Source organism: Rhopalosiphum maidis, chromosome 3 (genome assembly GCF_003676215.2).
Source record: "Rhopalosiphum maidis isolate BTI-1 chromosome 3, ASM367621v3, whole genome shotgun sequence".
Classification (NCBI taxonomy): Eukaryota; Metazoa; Arthropoda; class Insecta; order Hemiptera; family Aphididae; genus Rhopalosiphum; species Rhopalosiphum maidis.
This window is the reverse complement of record NC_040879.1, coordinates 45,743,329-45,766,552: the sequence shown is the minus strand read 5'-3', so window position 1 is coordinate 45,766,552 and position 23,224 is coordinate 45,743,329. Positions and strand designations below refer to the sequence as shown.

At 29.3% G+C, this 23,224-nt stretch overlaps 1 protein-coding gene across 1 annotated transcript; it reads right to left on the bottom strand.

Moving 5' to 3' along the window:
* Positions 1–2,382: 2,382 nt before the first annotated feature.
* Positions 2,383–19,812, bottom strand: LOC113556147 (splicing factor 3B subunit 3-like). The gene is made up of 18 exons (XM_026960916.1): positions 19,782–19,812; positions 17,132–17,382; positions 16,517–16,687; positions 16,281–16,453; positions 15,186–15,440; positions 13,939–14,180; positions 13,697–13,875; positions 12,632–12,787; positions 11,700–12,007; positions 10,849–11,004; positions 10,512–10,781; positions 9,898–10,433; positions 9,697–9,813; positions 9,394–9,559; positions 9,113–9,325; positions 3,270–3,419; positions 2,653–2,850; positions 2,383–2,585 (listed from the first exon to the last, which is right to left on the bottom strand). The coding sequence occupies exons 2-18, from the start codon at positions 17,355–17,357 to the stop codon at positions 2,445–2,447; spliced, it is 3,657 nt and encodes a 1,218-aa protein (XP_026816717.1). The 5' UTR covers positions 17,358–17,382; positions 19,782–19,812; the 3' UTR covers positions 2,383–2,444.
* Between the last annotated feature and the right edge of the window lie 3,412 nt (positions 19,813–23,224).

The window sequence follows — 23,224 nt, the reverse complement described above, 5'->3', positions numbered from 1 at the left end:
ATTTAATATATAGTTAAATATCAATATATTATTGATGATATATGATTTATTATATTACTTGCTTATAATTTATTCTAGGGGGCAATGGCCTCCTTTGCCCCCCCCCCCCACGGTTACGCCGTTACTTATGGGCTATGATACATATTATATTAATATTGTTATTTCTGAGCGTTGTACAAATATTACTGATAATATGTTATGATATATTTAATTATTAATAACCATTTATTCACTAAACAATATTATACACTCAGGATAAGGACCTACTCGCAAGTATATCGCCAGTTCGCCACGGTCTAACTGGGGTCACCAAATAATTTTTATGGAGGTTCGTTTTGAAACTTACTAAACTGGCCACGGCCCAGAATTGAGACTTATCTAGATAGATTTTTAGTCATATTTTATCTTATTTAGATAAATAATGCCAAATTATCTAAGTACTTATTTAAGATAAAATTTTTACTTATCTAGATAATTTTCAGTATTCTTACTTAGATTAAAGTTATTTTTATTCTTATATTTTGTATTGATAATTATAAATCGGATATTAGATAGGTATCTAATTATTATTTCTTATTTTTATGTTGAGAAAATATTTTTAGGTATTTATAGATTTCTATAGAAGTTACAAATGTAGTAGGTATTATTAGAATACACAAGTAACTAATAAGCCCATTGAACTATATTGAACTATTATCATAATATATAATAAATAATAATAATATTACTTCCTATGTTATTTTTATTATGATTGTAATTTATTTCATTCAAAATTATATGGAGTATGGACATTGTTCATTTTAATTTTTAGTCAATAATCATACTCCTTACGGACTAGTCACTAGTGTGCATAGGCGTGCACACAGGGGGTTCCGGGTGTGCCCGAGCACCCCCCGACATGTAATAGGGGCCCTAAAATTTAAGTCCTATAGCATATATATGGGTCCGTATTTTAACTAATGTTACTCGAATAAAAATGATCTTTATTTAGATAAAACCATAGAGATTATCTTTCATCTTTATCTAGATAAATTTTGTGTCATCTATTCTCAACACTGCCACGGCCTCTAACAGTTTTAATGATTTTTTTTGTATACGTTAATAAATATATTATTTTTTTTAATTAGTATTTATATTTATTGATTTATTTATGCATTTACCAAATTATAAAAGGTAACATAATAGGTATAAACTTAGTTTTTATTTATTTATATAATAAACATTTTAAAATCTACTCCGCGGATAAGGGTCTGTGAAGTGTTCGCGGTCCACCAGTTGGTGACCAAAATAGTTTGAATTCCTAAAAGGCTTAAAATTATGTATTCATACTATTATTTATTTCTACGGTTTATATTTTAAATTATTTTTTAAAATAAAATTTAATAATTTGTTGATGTTATGTTAAATTTTATTAATTTATCATAGTGCTTTAAATTATTAATATTTAATATATTAGACATTTTTCGAAATGATAAATTGTTTTCTACAGTCTACATATAAAAATCAATTTTTTATGTTGATCTTGACAGCATTATAGCCGTTACAGCATATCTTTTGTAGCTTAAATCGTTTTTATTAGTTTCCATAGCAAATAAACATAATATAAAAATTATATATTATATGATTGATTTAATTATATTGTATGTAATCAACTTTATAGGTTTGTAAATGCTAAATACCTACGCCCAACACCTATATTTTATCCAAAAAGTGATGATGTGGCAAATTATCTTTACTGTATTAATTTAATCAGTTTATTATACCGGTTTTTTTTTAATGATTGGTATTGTATGTGTGTGTTGAGGGGAGAAATATATATGCCACTGGTGGCATTAAACCTTGACATAGCACTGTTTGTCGTCGTCGTCGTCGACGTCTTATAAAATAATTATTCTTTTGTGTTCTACTCGTCATCGAATGAAATTCTAAACGATTCTCTATTGAAAGATAATTACGTAAAAACTTTCGTTTATTAGCGCACGCGCAGGTTAACCTACCTACCTATAACCCTCCTCCATTTATTAAGACCAACATCTGATACAGTCTTTTTTATACCATGTTTTTCTTTTTTCACATGCATGATCGAACGCGACTAATGACGGTTAATTTTAAGTATTAATCGCAAATACACAAGACTAGTATACAAAGAACAAAAATATTATAGTGATAATTTACATGTTATTTTTGTGTTTAGAATCAGAATATTTCACGCATATAAACTATCTCAAAAGAGAATAATCACTTTTCGCGTGTACAGTGGCGAGCCCAAATTTCACGCCAATATTGTTAGCCGACGTTTTCCAAAGATAAAGTATGAACATTTACAACTAATAGTAAAATTATTATATTTAATTTGGAGACTACCCAATAGTTCAGGTCATATAATTAATTACATATCAATTTTTTTTTAATTAAATAGTATAAAAATTAAGGTAGTTAATAGTTTAAAATGCAAATCTTGTTCTAATGTCCTCAAGTCTTTTCGACACTTCAGCAGGAGTCTTGTCGAGATCTGCTGCAATGCTTTTCTGTTTGGCAATATCAATAGAATTATATTGTTCACACAAATCTCCATCACAAACATTCTAAATTAAAGAGAAAAACAATTATAATAAGTATTGAATGAAACAAATTATTAATTAATTCACTTACTTTTACAGGGAAATAATAAGATCGATATGATAAATGATCTCTTCCACAAAGTGGTGGGTTCTCAGATCTCATATGCATTTCAAGATGCTGGAAAAAGTCTTGTTCTTCGGGTGCAGTAAATGGCACGAGAATACCAATAGTACCACTAACAGTAGCATAAATAAGAGATTCAGAACCACCAGGTATTAATGTAGCTTTCTAAAACAAAAATAAGCACATTTATTATTAGCAATGACTAATAAATAAATGATTTGGTAAGTAGTTTTTAAATGTATTTAAAAACTTGTCAGTAAAATGAATGCAATTAATTTAAGACATTAATCATTATATTATCATATATTACATTATTTGGACCAATTAACAATAAATTATAGTAACATAATTATAAATATACATAAATCAATTTTTATAATTTTTCTGATCAGTTAAAATAAAAATTAATCATTTCAAATTCATAAGGCTAACGTGTGTGAAATATTTCATCATTTCAGAAAATTATTTTTTTTTAATTTTTTTAACATGTACAAAAGTAAATATTAAATAAAAATATAATGAAATAGTATAAAACAAAATATATTATTATGGTTTATTAAAAACAAAATGCATTTATTACTTACTTGTAATGAAGTACAAATTTCTCCAATATGAAAATTCACAGTAAAATCAGCTTTTTGAGAAGCTCCATTAAGTAATCCACGATCCCACAGGCTTTTATTACCTGTTGGATCATCATCAACATCATCGGATATTGATGATGCTAGCCGAACCTAAAAATGATTATTTTTATTCATTTACATTTAAAGTAAGTACAATCAATCAATAAGTGTTAATTTCAATAGCTAATTTACTTGATAACATTTTAAATGGGCCAAGCTCAAATCACATAAATTAGATAATAATGATAAAATTAAATAAAAAAAAGCACAATATAAAATATTTAAAGTAATGAATTAACAAGTAAGAAATATAGTATGTTTTAAATAAGTTAAATTTGGTGATATAAACAAATCCATTTTTAATTACGTAGTTTATTCTACACATCAAACAATAACCAACATATAAGGCAGCCATATAAATGGTGGTTACACTGCGTTCCGGAAGGCAAAAAGGAAACCACCGCATTAATACTCCTTAGTATCAGCAATGAACATGACGTTCTCTCAAGTAAAAGATTCCGGAGGTAAAATAGTCCACTTTTGGATCTCAGGGTGGGGACTACTAGAGAGGAAAAAATGATCAAAAGAGGTAGGCGAAATAGAAGAATAGCAACCTGGAATGTGCGAACCCTACTGCAATGCAGTAAACTTGATAATTTAAAAATAGAAATGGCAAGGATGAACATCGACGTTCTGGGAGTTTCGGAAGTAAGATGGCCTGAAGCTGGAGACGTATGGAACGAAGAGTATAAATTTATGCACTCAGGCACATCAGATGAAAATCCGGGAAGGGTAGGAGTAATGCTTGGAAAAGACATTGGAAAGTAGGTAAAAGGTTACGCGTAGTCTAATGAAGGAATTATTCTTGTCAAAATAGAAACCAAACCAAAAGACACAATTATAGTACATACTATATTAAAGTATATGCCAACTACCAACAGTAATAATAGTCAAGTAGAAGAATTTTATGAAAAAACGGAGAAAGCTATCGAAACAATTAAAGGAGAAGAAAACCTAATCATAGTAGGAGATTAGAACGCAATAGTGGGAGAAGAAAAAGAAAAAGGAAACATTATGGAAAAATATGGACTAGGAAAAAGGAATGATCGAGGAGATAGGTTGGTGGAATTTTATGCAAAACATGATCTGATAGTAACAAATTCTTGCTTTTACTTTTTACTATCATCCAAGGAGAAGGTACACTCGGAAAATGCCAGGAGATGTAGGAAGGTATCAAATAGGTTTTATCATGGTAAAAACTCAATTCAAAAATCAAGTCAAAGATAGTCGGAGTTATCCTGGTGCAGATATAGACAGTGATCACAATCTAGTAATGATGAGATGTTATCTTAAATTCAAAAATATTAAAAGAAAAAAGAAGAAGAAACACCAATCGATGGAAAACCAATAAATTAAAAATTTAGAGAATAGACAAATAAAATAGAAATACAAGAAGAACAGGACTTTAATACCAGATGGAATTCACTAAAAAAAGCAACTATAAATGTAGCAACAGAAACAATGAAGGAAACAGAAGGCATGCTACCAAGGAAGGAATGGATAACGTCGAAGATAATTGAAATGATAGAAGAGAGAAGAAAATATAAAAACTCAAATACTGTTGAATATCAAAGGAGATACAGAACTTTAAGAAACTCGATTCTAAGGAAATCAAAAGCAGCAAAAGAAAAATATTTAGAAGAAAAATGTGAAGAAATAGACATTTTGATGAGAATGGAAAAGAGAGAAGCAGCATACAAAACAGTAAAAAAGTTTTTTGGCGAACATACTCCGAAATGTGGAGCTATAGAAAATAAGGAGAAATTATTTATGAGCTGGAGCAGGTTGTAGATAGATGAAAGGAATACATAGAAACACTATACAATGAGGAAGAATTAGATGTTATAGATTTAGAAAGGATAGAGGATATTGAGCAAGACGAAGTGTATGTAGAATATACGATATTAAGAGAAGAGTTTGACCAAGCATTAAGAGACTTAAAACCAAAGAAAGCGGCGGGAATAGATGGGATCCAAACTGAACTTTGGAAGGAAGCAGAAGAAAATATGATGAACTAATTATTTAAACTCATTAGACATTTTTTAGAACGGCGGATACACCTACCGACTTTGTTAAAAGTATAATCATTCCCATACCAAAGACATCAGCTAAAAAGTATGAACAGTATCGAACCAATAGCTTGATATCACACGCCTCAAAGATTTTAACAAAAATTATGTTAAAGATAATGGAAAAGGAAATAGAAGACATATTATCAAAGGAACAATTTGGATTTAGAAAAAATATGGAAGCGACATTGGCTTTAAGGTTAATAATATAAAAAATAATACTGAAAGATAAGTCGTCGTTTATTGCCTTTATTGAAATTGAGAAGGCATTTGATAATTTTAACTGGGAAATAATGTTCAAAATGCTAAAAAGAGCTGGAGTGGCAAACATGGAAAGAAAACTGCTCTATCAATTGTATAAAAATGAAGCAGCAATAATAAAAATGGAAGATATTCAAAAAGAGTCCGAGATAAAGAAAGGTATCAGACAGGGATGTACATTATCGCCTTTAATATTTAATGCCTACATTCAAGAGGCCATAGATACTATAAAAAATGGAACACAGCTAGGAATAAAGGTAAATGGCTACAGAATAGACATGCTGCGATTCGCAGACAACATTGCAATATAGTGGAGAATGAAACTGACCTAAAAAAATTCTTAGTAACATTGGAACAAGTAATAAAAAAGGATTTAAATATGAAAATGAACGTTAAGAAGACGAAAGTCCTAGTATGCAGTAGAGACGATAACATAAAAATTAAAATTAAATTAAAGGATGATGAAACTAGAACAAATAAAAGATTTCATATACTTGGGTAGCGCGATAAGCTCATACGGGAAATGCAAAAAGGAAATTATAAAACGAATATGCCAAGCTAAATTGCATTTAATAAGAAAAGAAAACTTTACATAAAAAAAAATTGACCTTAACATCAGAAAGAATCTACTAAGTCTAGAGCATTATGTTATATGGATGTGAAACATGGAAAAGAATTGAAGAGAAGAAATGAGAAGAATCAAAGCATTTGAAATGTGGTTCTGCAAGAGGATGGAAAAGATAAATTGAACTGATAGAATCACTAACGAATGAGTTTTAGAAAGGGTATCTGAGAACAAATCAATATGGAAAAGTATACAGAAAAGATGAAATGAATTAATAGGGCATATCCTAAGGCACAATAGGTTGTTATTACTAATCTTAGAATGAATGATCAAGAAAAAAAATCATAGAGGAGGACCACGATTGCAATATATAAGTCAGATAATAAAAGATCGAGGATATAATTCTTATCAAGAATTGAAGAGGAAGGCTAATGATAAATAAACATGGAAGTTGCTGCAAACCAACCGTTAGATTGAATACTGCAGAAGAAGAAGTTTATGATTTTCATAATTTATTTTGTTACTGAAATGTTAAGAAAAATGTATTCTTAGACCTTCTATCACGAGTAGGAATAAGGAAGGAAACAATTTAAGAATTCAGGACAGTCAATATTTTTGGCAAAAAACTTATACAAAATGAATAAATCTACAATTACGAATGACATTATTCTAGAGGAAGCACAGCCATTGTGTTATGAGTTTAGCGAACTTGAAGCCCCGAGCTCCTTCTCTTCAAGGTATGGAGAGTTGATCTTAGGGTTAAAAACTCTATATCGTAGAAAATTTCCTGTTAAGAAACCACCAACAAAGCCTCGGACTAGAGATATGGATAACCCAAATGGAGAACGGAAAGGGAAGAACAAGGAGATTAATATCGCGACTTGGAAAACCTTAAGCTTATATCGTGCGGGAGCATTTCAGACTCTTACAGAAATGTGTCAGTATAGTGTCAATTGCGGCACTGAAAGAAATTAGATGGACGGGCGAGGGATATATAAAAATTAACGACTACATTATTTACTATAAAGGAACGGAGAATAGACATCATTTTGGAACGGATTTTGCGGTCCATAAGAACTATGAATCTTGTGTATGTTAATTTAACCCAATATCTGAACGAGTTTGTACGATACGATTAAGAACTAAGTCTAAAAATATAAGCATAATTTATATACACGCACTAACGAAAAACAGTAATGAAGTAGATAAAGATGAATTCTACAAAGAAGTAACCAGGATTTACAACAAATTACCTGGAAGCGTAATAAAAATTGTGCTAGTCGACACAAACGCAAAAATGGGGAAATAACTAATATTTGTGCCCATTATTGGACTTGAAAGAGCCCACGAAGAGAGAAATAACAATGGTCAGAGAGTAATTGCATTTGTAGCATCTAGAAGTTTGATAGTCAGTAGCACTACTTTTCCTCACAAGAACATACACAAATATACCTGGTCATCTCTAGACGGACGGACTATGAATCAAATCGACCATATATTGATTGAAAAAGGGTATAGATCAAGTATATCAGATGTGAGAAGTTACAGAGGAGCAGACTAACCACTTTCTAGTAATATACAAGTTTCGTCTCAAACTACAAAAAACGAATGGGCATTTACAAAAAACACCAAAATTCAACATCGAATAGCTAAAAGATGAAGAAAAAATACAAAAATATATCACTGAGATTACAGGTAAATTAAAGGAGAAACAAAAAACAAATGAGAGAGAATTGGACTGGAGTATCATAAAAGAGACCATACTTGAGGCGGCTGACAGCACACTAGGCGAACCAAAAAAACGAGAGAATAAAGGGTTTGATAGTAATTATAGGAAGGCCGTAGAAAAAAGAAACAAAGCCGTCAAAGATACTTCCAACTGAAGACTCCTTTAAGTGAAAAAAAATTATGAAGTAGAACGGAGATCATGTAAACGAATCATACAGAGGGATAAAAGAAACTACATGAATGAACTATTACGTGAGACAGAATAAGACCACACACAAGGTAGAAAACGGAACTTTTTCGTAAAGATTAAAAAGTACAAACAATTTAACCCTAATCTAAAAGCTGTCAATCTGCGGCTCAGTATACGACAATGACCTGGGGTGTTGGCGTAGATGGATGAACAAAGAGACCCGAGAGTTGACAGCAATATGAACATGAATTTTAAAATAAGTTTGTTATTAAAAATCAAAACAATTTCTTTAGATAAAACCTAATAGTTTTGTTTGCCTTGTAGACAATGTTGTTAATATGAAAGTCAAATTTAAGTAAAAGATAAAAAAATCAAGATTCTTAACAAACTCTATTTATATGTAGTATTTTGCCGTTAAAATTAAATTAAATTTTGAAACAACACAAACACTGGAAAATAGCATTAACTAATATTTATTAATATTAAATGTGTAGTTATTAACATACCGAGTTATAGAAAAGAGTATTTAAATCAAAAAGTAGTAAATCAGCTTTGGTTGATTGTTAACTATACGGAATATTTTAATATCATCAATTAAATTAACATATTGATATAACACAAATAAGAAATGATATTACCAGTAAATGGGATTATGATGAACACAAAATTTCATGTATTAGAATAAATCTATGCTATGATTATAATGACGGTCTTAAATTAGAGAGATAAACTAGAATAGAAGTCATCAATACCAATCTGTTTTAATTTCATAACTAAGATTTAATCATTAATTTTATCACTAAGCCTTAACAAAATCTGTATAAATAGCATCAATATTTAATCTGGTTTAATTTAAATATATAAATATATAATATGAATTTAAATGGGACTCATACAGAAAGTTTTAAGTCATATTCAAATTATTACATACCACTGAAATATTTCCATATTTGTCAGCTGTAGCAACTGTATTATAATCAAGTATTTCCATTGCAGTAATATATCTCGGTTGTGTATCATCAGCAAAAATAAGTAATTGATTTTCATCACGCTTATATCGTACCATATACACACTTTCTTGAACATCACTCACATATATTCTACAGCCCATAACACGAATTCCAACTATTAATATTGGTATTTGCTGTAATATTATAACAATTTTATTAATCATTAAATAAATAGTATAACGATTTAAAAATATTTACTTACTTTATTTTCACATTTCAGTAAGAGTTTTTTTTTGCCAAGGTCATAAAGTCGTAAGATTCTACCAATACCAATTATCACACGTCCCTGGAATCCACATATTGCAGTTGGTACATCATCAACTGTAGTCTTATGAACCAATTCCAAAGAAGTGCATGTAGGGTTAATTCTAAAATAATATATTTTATACAATATAAAATTAAATATTAACTAAGAATATGAGTATTGTTTTTAAATATTCAGGGTAGTGAGATAAATTTATTTAGGTATTTAAACTAGTTTTAAATTATTTTCTGCTTAACTTACTTATAAGTGTAGATAAATCCAGAAGTGACATGTCTTGGGTTCAAATGAAGTTCATTTGCAACACCAAAAAGAACAAACTGTGATTCTGGATCATTCGAAAAACGAATTAGAGCAACACTGTAATATAATAAGTCAAATTAAGACAATAGTAATCAAAAAAAATAAACATAAATATGTAACACATTACAATGAAATACAAACCTCATAACAGCTTCATTTTGAGGAAACCTATAAACGGCTTCTGTTATACCTTGAACTGGATCAAACAATCTGACTAATGATGCCCACATTCCAGAACCAGCTTTGGGAGCACCAAAAATATTTTCTGGTAAATCTTCATTCAAAAAAGTTTCAGCCATTTCCTTAGCTATTTCTTGTTCTTCCTCACCGGCGGCTTCTTTCATTTCTTCTGCCATTTGTATTCGCCTCTGTTTTTTGGTTTGCTCGGTGTATGCATTGTGTTCAGTTTCAATCACAATTAAATGATCAGAATCAGAGTGAATAACAAATTTTCTGGGAGTATATTCAACAGGAAATGAAACTTGGTTGAATACAGCACCCAATTTTTCAAGGGCCAAAATGCGCAAGGTATTATTAGAAATAGCGACTACACCTTCAGGACACTGTTCAGAAGAAAAACCAGACGCATAATCTAAACTTTCATATGATAATGGAGTTAGGTGAAAACGATTTTGGTAGTAATAATTAAGCCATGATCTACTTGACATGGCCAGTACCTATAAAAAAATAAAATGCAAACATAAGTAGAGCAATACATGTATTATAGTTTATTAAAGGTATACTAGAAAACTTACAGCTTCATTTCCCCGGGTTCTGATTTTAAACAGTTTTACAGGTTTGCCTCCTAAGTAACGTGCACGTGTATCAGCCATTTCTCCAGTAACACCATCCAGGATAGTACGAAGTAGTACACCATTTTGTAAACCAATATTCAAATAAAGTGTTGATAGTGAAGTCATTTCTGGTTCATCCAAAGAACCGCCGTCACTAGTACCCATTTCTACAATACATAACGATTCTGGCATAGCCGGTATCGCTTGCATTTTTAATTGTATTAAACAATCCTTTAAATAAAAGATTTATTTTTAATATTACAATATTAGAAACATACAATAACAAATTAACACTTACTGTAGTATCTAAAGAAATGATACGAACTGTTTCATCAATCAACCCAACAGCTAAAAAGCGTGACATATGTTCCCCTGAAGGGGCATTTGCTAATGCCATACAAAGGACATCAGAATTCATTTCTTTACGTTCCTTATGTTCATTTAAATGTCCAGACTAGAGTTAAAAATCATAAATAATCACTAAAATTATACATACATAAGTATTTAAAATCCAAATTTAATTGCATAATACGAAAATTGAATAAAATAGTTCACTTCAATGAGCATGTATTCGGCTATTAAAAGGTGACATATTTACTATTTTAGTATTTTATCTAGGATCAATTTTATAAATTATTGTAAATATGCAATTTAAAATAAATAATTCAAATGTATAATGTACATTATCTCACTTTGTTTGAATTAAATTATACAATTTTTAATTGTATGATAAATATACAAATATGGTTCACTTCAATGAGTATGTATCGGCTTTTAGAAGACTACATATTTATTATTTTTTTTTAAACATCTTTTATAATAATTTACTTGAAATATTTCATTAAATTTATTTACATTTTATTTTATTTAATTAATTATTTCATAATATTAATAATGTAAAATTTAATAAATATATAATATCCAGAATGATCTAAATAAACTTCATCATATTATTTTAACTATGTTTATAAATTTTTGCAGCATGACTTGGTTTGAATAATATAAAATTATTAAATAATAGTTTTTTTTCTTACAATTAATTTAGGCATATTAATAATATTAATAAGATATTTTTATATTATGACATAAAAAATCTTATTATTGTATTGTATACTGTTTTCATTTTACAATATAAAGTAGTTTATTTACCGGATCCATTTCAAAATATACAAGTTCACCACCACTAAGAGCAATCACAACTTGTCGTTGATTAGCAGCACATTTAACAATCTTTTTTTTTTCAGGAGCTTTCCAATCATGCATTCTTTTGTCAGAACGAATATGGCGCACACCAGTAGGATAAATTTGTACAACAGCATCATCGCCTAATGGAGAACAAGATAGTGTTGGCGTAGTTCCTAAGAAACCTGAATCGGAAACTTCTTCCACAGTTTCTCCGATAGACAATACTAGAGTGGCATTTGTGAAGGATACAATGATATAGGCATCAAAGTTTTCTGAAAGAATGAAAACAAAAATTTATTATCATAAAATATTGATTTAAAGTTGTAAAGATAAAACAAATAATTGAATCTTGGATCAAAAAGGGAAACAAAATTTAAAATAGTTCAACTATAATCTTTTAAGAAACAAAATGAAGTTGGCTAGTATTGAAAAAAATTTACATATCAGAAATATAACAGAAAGACCTTATCAATCAATTAACTCAGAATCGATAAATACAAAAAAACTAGATACTTTATATTGTATTTTATCAAAATAGGTTAAACTATGTTGTGATCAATAGTAGACAACTAATTGATTTTTTAGTGTTGGAATGTCCAATATTTTCTTGTCAGCTTTTAATCTATTCACTAACACATTAATATACAATTGGATTTTAAGGTTTCGTAAGAATATTCAAACAATTTAAGAGTGGATAGTCTTAAGATAACTTATTAATAACCTAAGTATCTTCCTAAATATTGATAAGATAGATTAAGTTATTAAAGTAGGTATTGATACATCCAAGAACTTAAATTTAAAAACTTAACAAGTTTCTCAAGTATTATAAAATATAAAATTTAAAATAAATACTAATATCCTAAGTTCTATATACTATTTTATGTAAAAAATCTTACCCTTTGCACTTCTTTTCACTGTCCATACTGCATTTGGACTCCCGGGTAGTTCAGAAATTGCCAATTCAGAAACTTCAAGACCGTGCCTTAAAACCCTCAAGGTAGATCTTGAACCTCGACCACAAGCCATATATAATTGTGGGGTATCTTCAGCAGCTAAAATAAAAAAATTAATAAATGCAATAAGTACTTTAAACAAATATAACTTTAAGTTTTTAACCAAAATTATCAAAAATGATAAGTTGTTGGTAACCTATTTAATTTCTATTTTAATTTAATTGAAAATCTTAAATCAGATCCGCAGATAAATACAGACATCATTGTTACATTCAGCCAAATGGTGTAATTTTTATCATCATTTTTAAAGTAGTAGGTTCTTGTGTGAATATTAAAAAAAGTTTTTAAGTACAAATACTTATTATTTAATTATAGAAATGTATCGAGTGTTTCCAAACAACTTTATTAATCAGCAACTAAGCTGTAGGATAAACAAGATTATTTCCCAACTAATATTGAAGTTTTAAAATGTAAAACTAAAAATAGTAAGTTTTTGGTAAATTGTTTATGGTAAAAAAGTTGATATTAGTTTATTAGCAACACTAACCTTAATATAAGAGAACGTTACAATTGCATATGCCGTTTCTATCTTACAAATGTAAAACATGACAAAAAATATTTTGCACAAGAAAGAATCGAGAAAGCTAGTCATAACTAAGAAACAAAATTTTCACCTCATAAAAAATAAGTAAGTTTGGCTGTTAATATTATTTTGTTTTTTATATTGGAACTACAAAAAAAAGTGATTCAAGTTCTAAAATCATGGATTTTGAAACAATGAGGATTTTTTTAATTTAAATGATATTGACAAACTAAAACAATATTTCACAAATAATGTTCTCAACTATATTGTATATCAATTTTGAATCTCAATTATCACTACAGCCTAAGTAGTTATATCCCATGCGAAAATATATGCTGTTTTACAAGTATTAGACGGAGACAACATATTCGAGTATAGCACCTTCTTAAGATAATAAGTAAAAGTATAAAATTTAAGATCATTACCTAAATCAGCAACTTGACAAGCCATTATAGGTGACAATGAATCCATTTCATCAACTAACACTAAATTCCTCAATTGTCTTGGAGCAAAAAAAAATGTATCTCCCTCCTCAAGAGGCATTGCTGAACTAAACTCTGGTTCGTCATCATCATCGCCCAAATTTGCGATCTGATATAAGTAACTATATAATTTAAAAATATTAATACCTGTATGTTATCAACCAAGTCTTAACTATTATACTTACTGGTTACCAAACTCTGATGCTACAAATAAAAACCCAGTTTTTAGAACACACATAGCAGTAGCTACTGGAACAGTATCAAAATATTTCATTTTAATTTCTGTAACAAACTCTTCATTGGTATCTAATGTTACTTTGAAAACATCGCCTTGTTCTGTTTGAACTAAGAAGAAAAACATGGATTTAGTCTTGTGTGTAGCACTACATACTAAGATCATTCCTCTTTCGGGATCATCCAAATCGTTCTGAAAATGTAAAATAACTTTATCAAACCAATAATTACATTTATGGATATAGTACCTATACTCGCCGCACAGTAAAAGAATGACTAGTCGCATATTCAAAACAAATTCCTCCATTGCGCCACTCACCATAGTAGGCAGTGGACAGGAGTTTAAAAAACCAATAAGAAGCCGACTGCACTTAACAGTTGCAAAATCAGCTCAGACATGCTCCTAACGTGAGACAAGTTTACATGTTTATCTTCAACTTATACATTATGTAAATTAATTCAAATGTTACTCTTAAATATTGTAAGACATTACAGAAAGAAATTATATTAAATAAAATCTAAACATAAAAGTATCATCTCGATTTACGACCAATGTGAAAAAAGTACTTGCACATAAGAGATACCTATAGTGCTATACAATTCAATATGTTTAAACTATAAATAAAATATTAATATTTAATTGTTAATGGTAACATTATACAAAAAAAATTGTAAATAAGCTAATAAATTATTATCATTTCAAACTAACATTTGTTGTCACCTTATAATTACGTAACATACAAAATTTAAATTAAACTTTTGATATTTAGTAATAATAATTCCAATAATATAGTGAAATTATTAGTCAACATCAAATTTTAAAGTAATAATGATGTTTGCAATAAGACTTAGTTGTTTTTAATTAATAATAGTAAATTCATACTAATATTAAAATAAATAAAATTCATGTAAACAGCTAAACATTACTGTAACGCACTTGTGAGACAAAGAAAATAAATGTACTATCCTCTTAACATACTTAAAATTTATATTATATAATTATTGTTAGACAGTACTATTAAGGAATTACATTCATATCAAATATAATCCAAAAAAATAAGTGGAATCTATTATTATAGCACTCATTAACGACCGATGTGAAAAAAATACTCACACACAAGAGACACAAATAGTGTACGTATACCTATTAAAACTAATTTATTGGAATAACACAATATAAAAAAAAATATCTATTTACACGTCTACGTGGTATTGGACATCGTATGTCTGGTTGATCTCCTAGATTTGTATAAGTAATATAATTTTCTGAACAAATAAGTACACCACCAGGTCCATCTTTATCACCAGGAACAGTAATAAGAGAATTAGCATGTTCTTCTAAAGGTTCACTACATTTACGAACTACGTGATTTAAACCAAAATCAACTTCATAAAATGAAAGAGTCTGTTTTGTAGCTTGAACAGCTTCTCCAGTTGGATCTGCGTCAGCTTCCTACAAACACATGATTAAAATAAAGGTATTAATTTATAATAAAACCAAGGACTTAAGTCCAATTATTAAATATAAATTACAATTAAAATATATACTGACTGTAAAAAACAATATTACAAATAACTAATTAAAGAAAAAACAAAAATAAATAACTAAAGCAACAATACATTTAATACATAACTAAATCACAATTCACATAATTGTCAGTAGTAGGAAGATATCAAAATTGAATATGAAATATTATTTTTCTTAGCAATATAGAATGTGAAATTAACTTGAATCAACTTTTTATAATATATTTAATTGCCACTTAACCGAAAATTTGTTTTTTGAAATTATTTATTTTGATGAACTGAAAACTATGTTAAGTTAGAATTTGTAATAACTACTTTAAAGTTTGTTTCATATCTATACTAATATTATAACTATGAGTTCACACTACCTAAATAAAAACTTTTTTGCATTTTTGTTATTCATAAAAAAAAAATATTTACAACGAATCAAGAAATGTACCAAGTTAAATTGTTTAAGCTAGCATAGCTGAACAAAATTAAAAGAAACAAGTGCAAAACAACTATTACATTTTGAAGTCATAAATCTTCATAATAAGGTTTGTTATAACATAATATATATTATTATTTAGAAAATAGAAAGTAACAATTCATGTACAATCAAAAAAATTAAAAAAATGAATAACTTCAAAATTAAACCAGCCTATCAAATTCTGTTTTCACCATCCTTTATGGAATTTAAAAATACAAAAATTGATTAAAAATAGGAATGTTTGATTAAAAAGATCCAACATAAAATATGAATATAAACATTTTATGTTTTCATTACCTCATAGTCAATTTCAAGGCAGGCAAAAATTGGATTGTCAAAAGCTACATCAACTCCAACCATGTGATACACAAGTGTATGGCTTTTATTAGCTTCCAAAGGAGATGAAATTGTAAGCCGTGCTTCACCATCTCTGTTAGGAATGTATACTAATTTTTGCTTTTCTACCGCGCCTAGAATAGATGTCTAAAAATTAATAACTGTTATTTAATTATTTGTATTTAATTAAGACCTACCAATCATTATAGCTCTTCCTTTTGGATCGATAGCCAAATATTGCCCAGGAACAATTCGCCTGCACCCACTCTTTCCAAAAGTTTCTTGATGCACTTTATCCAAGACATTTTTTGAAGGCAAATATTCTAATATAACAATTCTTCCAGAATCAGAACCAACAACTATGTAATCTAAAATATAGTTTTAATAAATATAAATACTTCAAAAAACTCTTAATTTCAAATAATATAAAATAAAATTGAAGAATAGTCTAGATTGATTGTACATTTAATGTGAAAGGACATGACAAAGTGGATTGGAAACTAATTCTATTCTGCTCCTTTGATGATTGTTTTCAATTTTACCCAAAAATTTAAGCAATAAACACACCATGTGTTAAACAGGGTCTATACATAGTTAAATAGTAAACAAAAACTCAACGTACACATCATAAATAAAATTATTCAGTGTTTTTAAAAATATGAACTATTTTATTATAATGTTATTGTCCCTGTATGAACCCAGCTTTATTAAATATTAATTTAAATGTAGAGATAAAAATGAATTAATAACAAAAAAATATATATATATATTATGTTAAAGTAATTAAAAAATGGTTAAAAACAGCATTTTACCTTTAGTACCGCCAGATTGCTTAAAACTCATCAAAGCACGAATAATTCCAAATACCTCAACAGTTAGCAATGTGTGGACTTTTCCAGTATTTGCATCAGGTCTCATAAGCTCTAAAGATTTTCCACGAGATACTAAAATTTCTTGTGCTTTTCCACCACTAAAATTGCCATGGATAGCATGCGTAATGCCGCTACCACGTTGCAATGTCATATTATACAAATACATGATTAAGTCCTTTTGATAAATTTATCTAAAATAAAAATAAAATAAACATCATATTACATGTGTTGAAACATAAGCTTTAAAGGTACTTCAAAATATTATAATATGTAATAAATCAATAGTGTCTGTATGTCACATTTTAATAACACACCACTAAAATTATGCTTCAAAAACATTTAAAAAATAATATACCAATGGCAAAAATTTCCTATTCAACGACAAAAAGGAAGGCGAAAAGAAGGAAAACTGGACATTTTTCTACATTAGTGGCAGCAGTACCGTAGCCAGGAGGGGCTTCCAGGCTCAAGCCCTCCCCCCCTCGAAATGTTAGACGACAATAGTTTTATTAATTTAATCACCGTTTGTGGTGATAAAGCAAGCCACTCTTATCCCACTTACTCGATCTTGATTTGATAATATGTATAATTATATGAATTATATTGTCAGAAATACAGTCCAACATTGGAGGATTAACCACTAGGCTCGTGAGTCTCGAGCCTAGGCAGCAACTTATAGGGGACAGAAAATGTGTTATGTTATTTAATTTTTATTCTCAAAAAATGAACAAAAAAAAAAAGAAAAAAATTCAACCATTACTATTTTTCACTCCCGGGGCGGCTATACCCGATTATACCCATCACTCTTCGATGTTAGCTCATTTAAACTACGATCCTTGGATAGTATTTAAAAAAAGGGTGCTGTAAAAACTGAGCGTGCCTCAGGGCGCTGGGAAGGTTAATCCGCCACTGCAGTGCAAACTTAATTTTTGCCGTAATTGGCCATCAATTCAATGGCAATCACTACCGTAGCATGCTGGTTTGCAGAAATCACAGCACTCGCAGCGAATAAAATCGCATCGTGAAAGGATTTTTAAATGGTAACGTTATATACCTTTACAGTTGGTAACGTGTATCCCTATTTGTTAAGATCACGGACTAAGATTAATCTTAGTCCGTGGTTAGGATATTATAAAAACGAAAACAATACATAAGTATAGACATTGTAGCGCTTTGTCTTAGAAATGGGAAAATTGCAATAGTGCATGTTATAGATTTATTGTCGTTTAGTGCTCAATGCTCATTGTGGTTGTAAAAATGTAAAGTGAACAATTTATAATATTTGTAAGAATATGTTGTTTTGTAATAATATTGATATTAAGATTTATTTAAGTGATAAAATAATATGCTACGCTACCCTAGAGCACAACTATAGAAGGGGCGGCACACTATTCCGCACAATATACCTTTTTACCTACCCGATTTCGCACATTTTCATAATACAAAAGGTTGTTTTTACTTAACCCAAATTTAACACAATTCTGTATAAAAATTGTTGCGACGTTGCCAGTTATGAGCAAAAATAATTTTAATAATAATATTAAAAATAATTTTTATAAAAAAATGTATTTCAATACTTTCGTAAATAATATTGTAGTTTGGTTTTTGTACGTAAATATATATATATACTCTATTGTTGAAAATAACAATAGAATAATACAAAAATAGTCAAATTAGTTAAAATAAGTAATTACAATTTTTTCCTTGATATCGACGACTAACTTGTGATAAAAATTGAATGACATCGCAATTTGATTTTTTTTATACTTATTGTAGGTATTTATGGTGAATTCCATACGCTATTTTTCTTTTGCGTTCAATATTTTCCGATCAATATAATAAGTAATTGATCTGACTTATGTAAAACACAATAATGCGATATATACGTACGAACGGAAATCGAACAGGTACTGATGAGTCAAGATAAAACATTATGTAATATACTGTAGACTATTCAGATAAGCTAATATTTGGGGTAAAACTAAAATAATGTTATAATATGACTTATATATGTAGTATTAATATCATCCATTTATATGATTGAAAAAATTTTTATAATACAATCGGCAACGTCGAAAATTAGTTTTGTGCGGAATCGTGAATCGCCGTATAGAAGCGGGTGTGTGCATCCGCCATTTTTTGTACAAAATATTGTAAGACAACCTATTATCATTATGAGTATCATATTTAACATTTTGCTTCACACAAAATTGCGGATGCACATTCCCGCTTGTAGTACCCTACTCCACCCCAGAGACCGTGTTCAAGGCCGGAATTCACCCAATTTGGCCAATACACACAGTGTCTATACCGAAACAGGAGCAATATAAACAATTCAATTTTGTTATCTAGCCATCTAACCTATAATAATATATGAAAAGGGAAGGGATAGAAGACTACTAGTATATAACTGGCAAAACTATAGATTGTAGACCTGAAAAGATTATCGTTGTTGACGGAAAACGTCCCGTACCGAGTCGTACCCAATACCCCTATAGTCCCTTACTGGCTACTACCCTAACAAATAAAACAAATACAGTAGTCTATAGCTGCCCGATTGATTGGTGAATTATTAAAAAGTTAACGTTACCTGTAGACGACAACGATGCCTCTATCTCTTCCGTTCACACCGATATCGCACTACACCTAATGATCAGCGCAGGTTTTTGGTAGCACCGCCGAGAGCCGGTCTAGTGAAAAACTGGAACCTTACTTTCGGATATGTTTAGACTCGATTGTTTGCCCGTTCACAAAACGAAGTGGCAGAATGCCGGCGTGTACTATTTGCCTTTGCCAAGTTGACCACACGTTATGTATAATACTTTATAAGTAATAAAAAAAATACTTCTGTGGGTTTGTGCGATCGTAGCAGTAGCAATAGCGGCGCACAACAACTTAAACAACGAACTAAGATAGTGATACAGTTATGGAAATTATATTCTGTAGAGTCGACGTATTGGTCAAACGAGAGACGCGGTGAATCACCGACGCGGTGATTTGCCAAATTATTTGCTATACGGCATTTACGACGACGCGTCGCCACTTTTTAGAGGGGTTGCGTGACAGTTACACCACGTCTGACGGTTATAAATTTCTCTAAAGTTTTGTACTGCACTGCTCTCATCCCCCTCCCCGCGTTTTTTAATATTTAAAACCTACTATGCTGCATTCATACATACATAATACATAGAAATGTAACCAGTATGGGCGATAATAGAGGGATGAGTACAGTAGCGTAACTACCCTCGTCAACGCCCCGAGGCAAAATATATTTTTCCCCCTAACTAATATAAATTCGATTCTTCGACCTTTGTCATTAAAACTTTGCCGTGACCAAATTTATGTTTTTTTTTATAAAATTAACCCTATCACACATATATCATATTAAATATTTTGTTTCAAATTAAATAAAAATGAATTTACTATTACCAAAAACCAATATTATTTTATTTGTTATTTTGCACCCTGAAACAACTGCCTATATTACCCCTACGGTAACTACGCCACTGGATGAGTATAAGTACGCTAAAACATTATTTAGCCAGCCTTTTTTTAAATAAAAAAAAGAACAGATCGGATTAATATTGTAAAATTATCTACTAAAAGAAAGATATTTCTCTGATAACCCGTGGTATCTCCGGTATAATCATAGAACTACAGTAGAATTCCGATTATCCGCACGCCTATTAGCACAGCAAGTTATTTACGTGTCGTAAAAATGTAATTCATACAACTGTATAAGTCATATAATATAGCAGTACAATAATCAGAATATATATGAATGTTGTTTTTTTTTGTGCGGGGTACTTAAATTTTTTTCTTTAGTTTTTGCAAGGTTAACTTATCTGCGTACCGATACGTATAGTGTATAGGAACAAATCTTTACAATAAATATATTATATACAGTATAGAATTAATTTAGTATATAATTGCGTAAACGACACGAAAAAGGTGCCGACCACAAATTTCTAAAACGTATCGGCGAATACCATGTACCGGATGTATGTATCGTATTTTATTGACTGCCGGAAACAGACCTCCTATTCACCTATGGCAGAATCTACGGGGGAGGGCTATCGTCCCTTTTCACCTCCCTTGTATCCACGCTTGTAGTAAAATGTGAATGTTGTTTGAATTTGAACGTTTGCGATAAAATGATATTTCGAAGGATATGAAAATAGATATTTTATATTTATACAGTGGATTCCACCTAATGTGGGCATCGGTTAATATAGGTAGAGTATTATAATATATGTCTGCAGTATTGTAGACTGTAATCAGTTTAATTATATAGGTAAATATAGTGTTTAGCGGACATCCCGTACCTATCATAAATAAATATTGAAGTAATGAAGATACTATACCTAAGATAACGATAAAATTTAAATCGATCATTTATTCTAACATCAATGTATGTAAATGTATAAAAATCGGCGTGTGTCTGATTTATATGAAATAACAAATATATTTCATATTATTATTATTATATATTTATATAATTTAATAATTATATTAGGAATGTCTGAATATAGGTACATAACGCCTATAGATGAGTCTAACAAATAAAATGTATCGAATAATATTTGGAAAAAGTAATTACTGTAATCTGGTGGTGTGGTTGGAATCACGGCCAATTATATGGCTGCATACTACTTGCGTCCTCAAGGAAGATACATTTTTCAGGTAGTAAATTCAACACGTAACTTCCGTCCCGTTTTGAGGACGTAACTCGCCCGACTGTATTCCAGAAGCGCAAAATATAATCTAAGTCCAACTCAAAAGTGCAAAAATAAATAATCCATAAACGCAAATCAATTTTATAAAAAAAGTGTACCATTTAAAAAATCGTAGTTATATTATAAATATTAAATTAAGCATTTACAAATTAAAATTAGTTAAAAAAAAACAATAAAAAAATAAAAAATAAAATTTTGATTCCTAATAATATTAGGAGATATTATTATAGATGTTGACAGATTTTCGAATTTTAAATAAAAAATAAATGTTTTATTACATATTTTTAGTTTTAGTTTAATTAATTTTAGTTGTCAGTAGATATAGGTACACACAAGTAAATATCAAGGAGGCGACCGCCCCCCCCCTTGTATACGTTCCTGTGATGGGCGATAACGTATACTATGCCAATCTTTGAGTACATGTACATTGTCACAGTCACTATAAATTTAAGTACAAAGCATAGACAAGTATATCCAAAGACACAGTACTTATTGCCTGGTTAACTGACCTTGTCATAGCAAATAGTTTAATTTAGCCATTTTAAATTTATAATATTAATGGTTAATAATAATATCTATAAACATTTCTATCATTGTTGAATGTAGATAAAGAAAGTATTAGTAATTAATAATTATACTACAGCGAGATCAACTTAATGTGATCACTGATTTATAGAATCAACCGTTTATTGGAATCAAAATTGAAAATCCCAAACCAGATCTTATGTTACTTATGTTGAATTAACCTTTTATTAGAATCACCAAGTACCGGATAATTGAATAGTTTTTAAGAACATTTTTACTGTTTTAATGGTATTTCAAACTTTCATTAAAAAGAAACAAGAATTATTTTCAAAAAGTTAAAGTCAAAAATATTTCAAAAACGATACTTTTCAGTTGTTCCAAGTTATAGGTACAATGCACAATTGTATATACATTATTATTTAATTTTAAATAATTAAAAATTATGTTTAATATTATACTAATGGAATATGGCTTTTAATTTTAGGCTAACATCAAAATAAAATTAGTAGATTCTCAAGTACAAAAAAAAATAGATAGTTTCTTTACTTTATTTTAAAATATGTATTTTATTTTAATTTAATTTTAAACATACATATAAATATGACCTCATCAATAAAAAAAAAATAATTTATGGAATCAACCGGTTAATAGAATCAAAATGGTCTGAGCCAATGTGATCACATTAAGCGGAATTTATTGTATTAATTCTGTATTATAGACTAAAATTTACTCCCAAATATTATTAATATTAGTTCTCATTACATTGCATTGA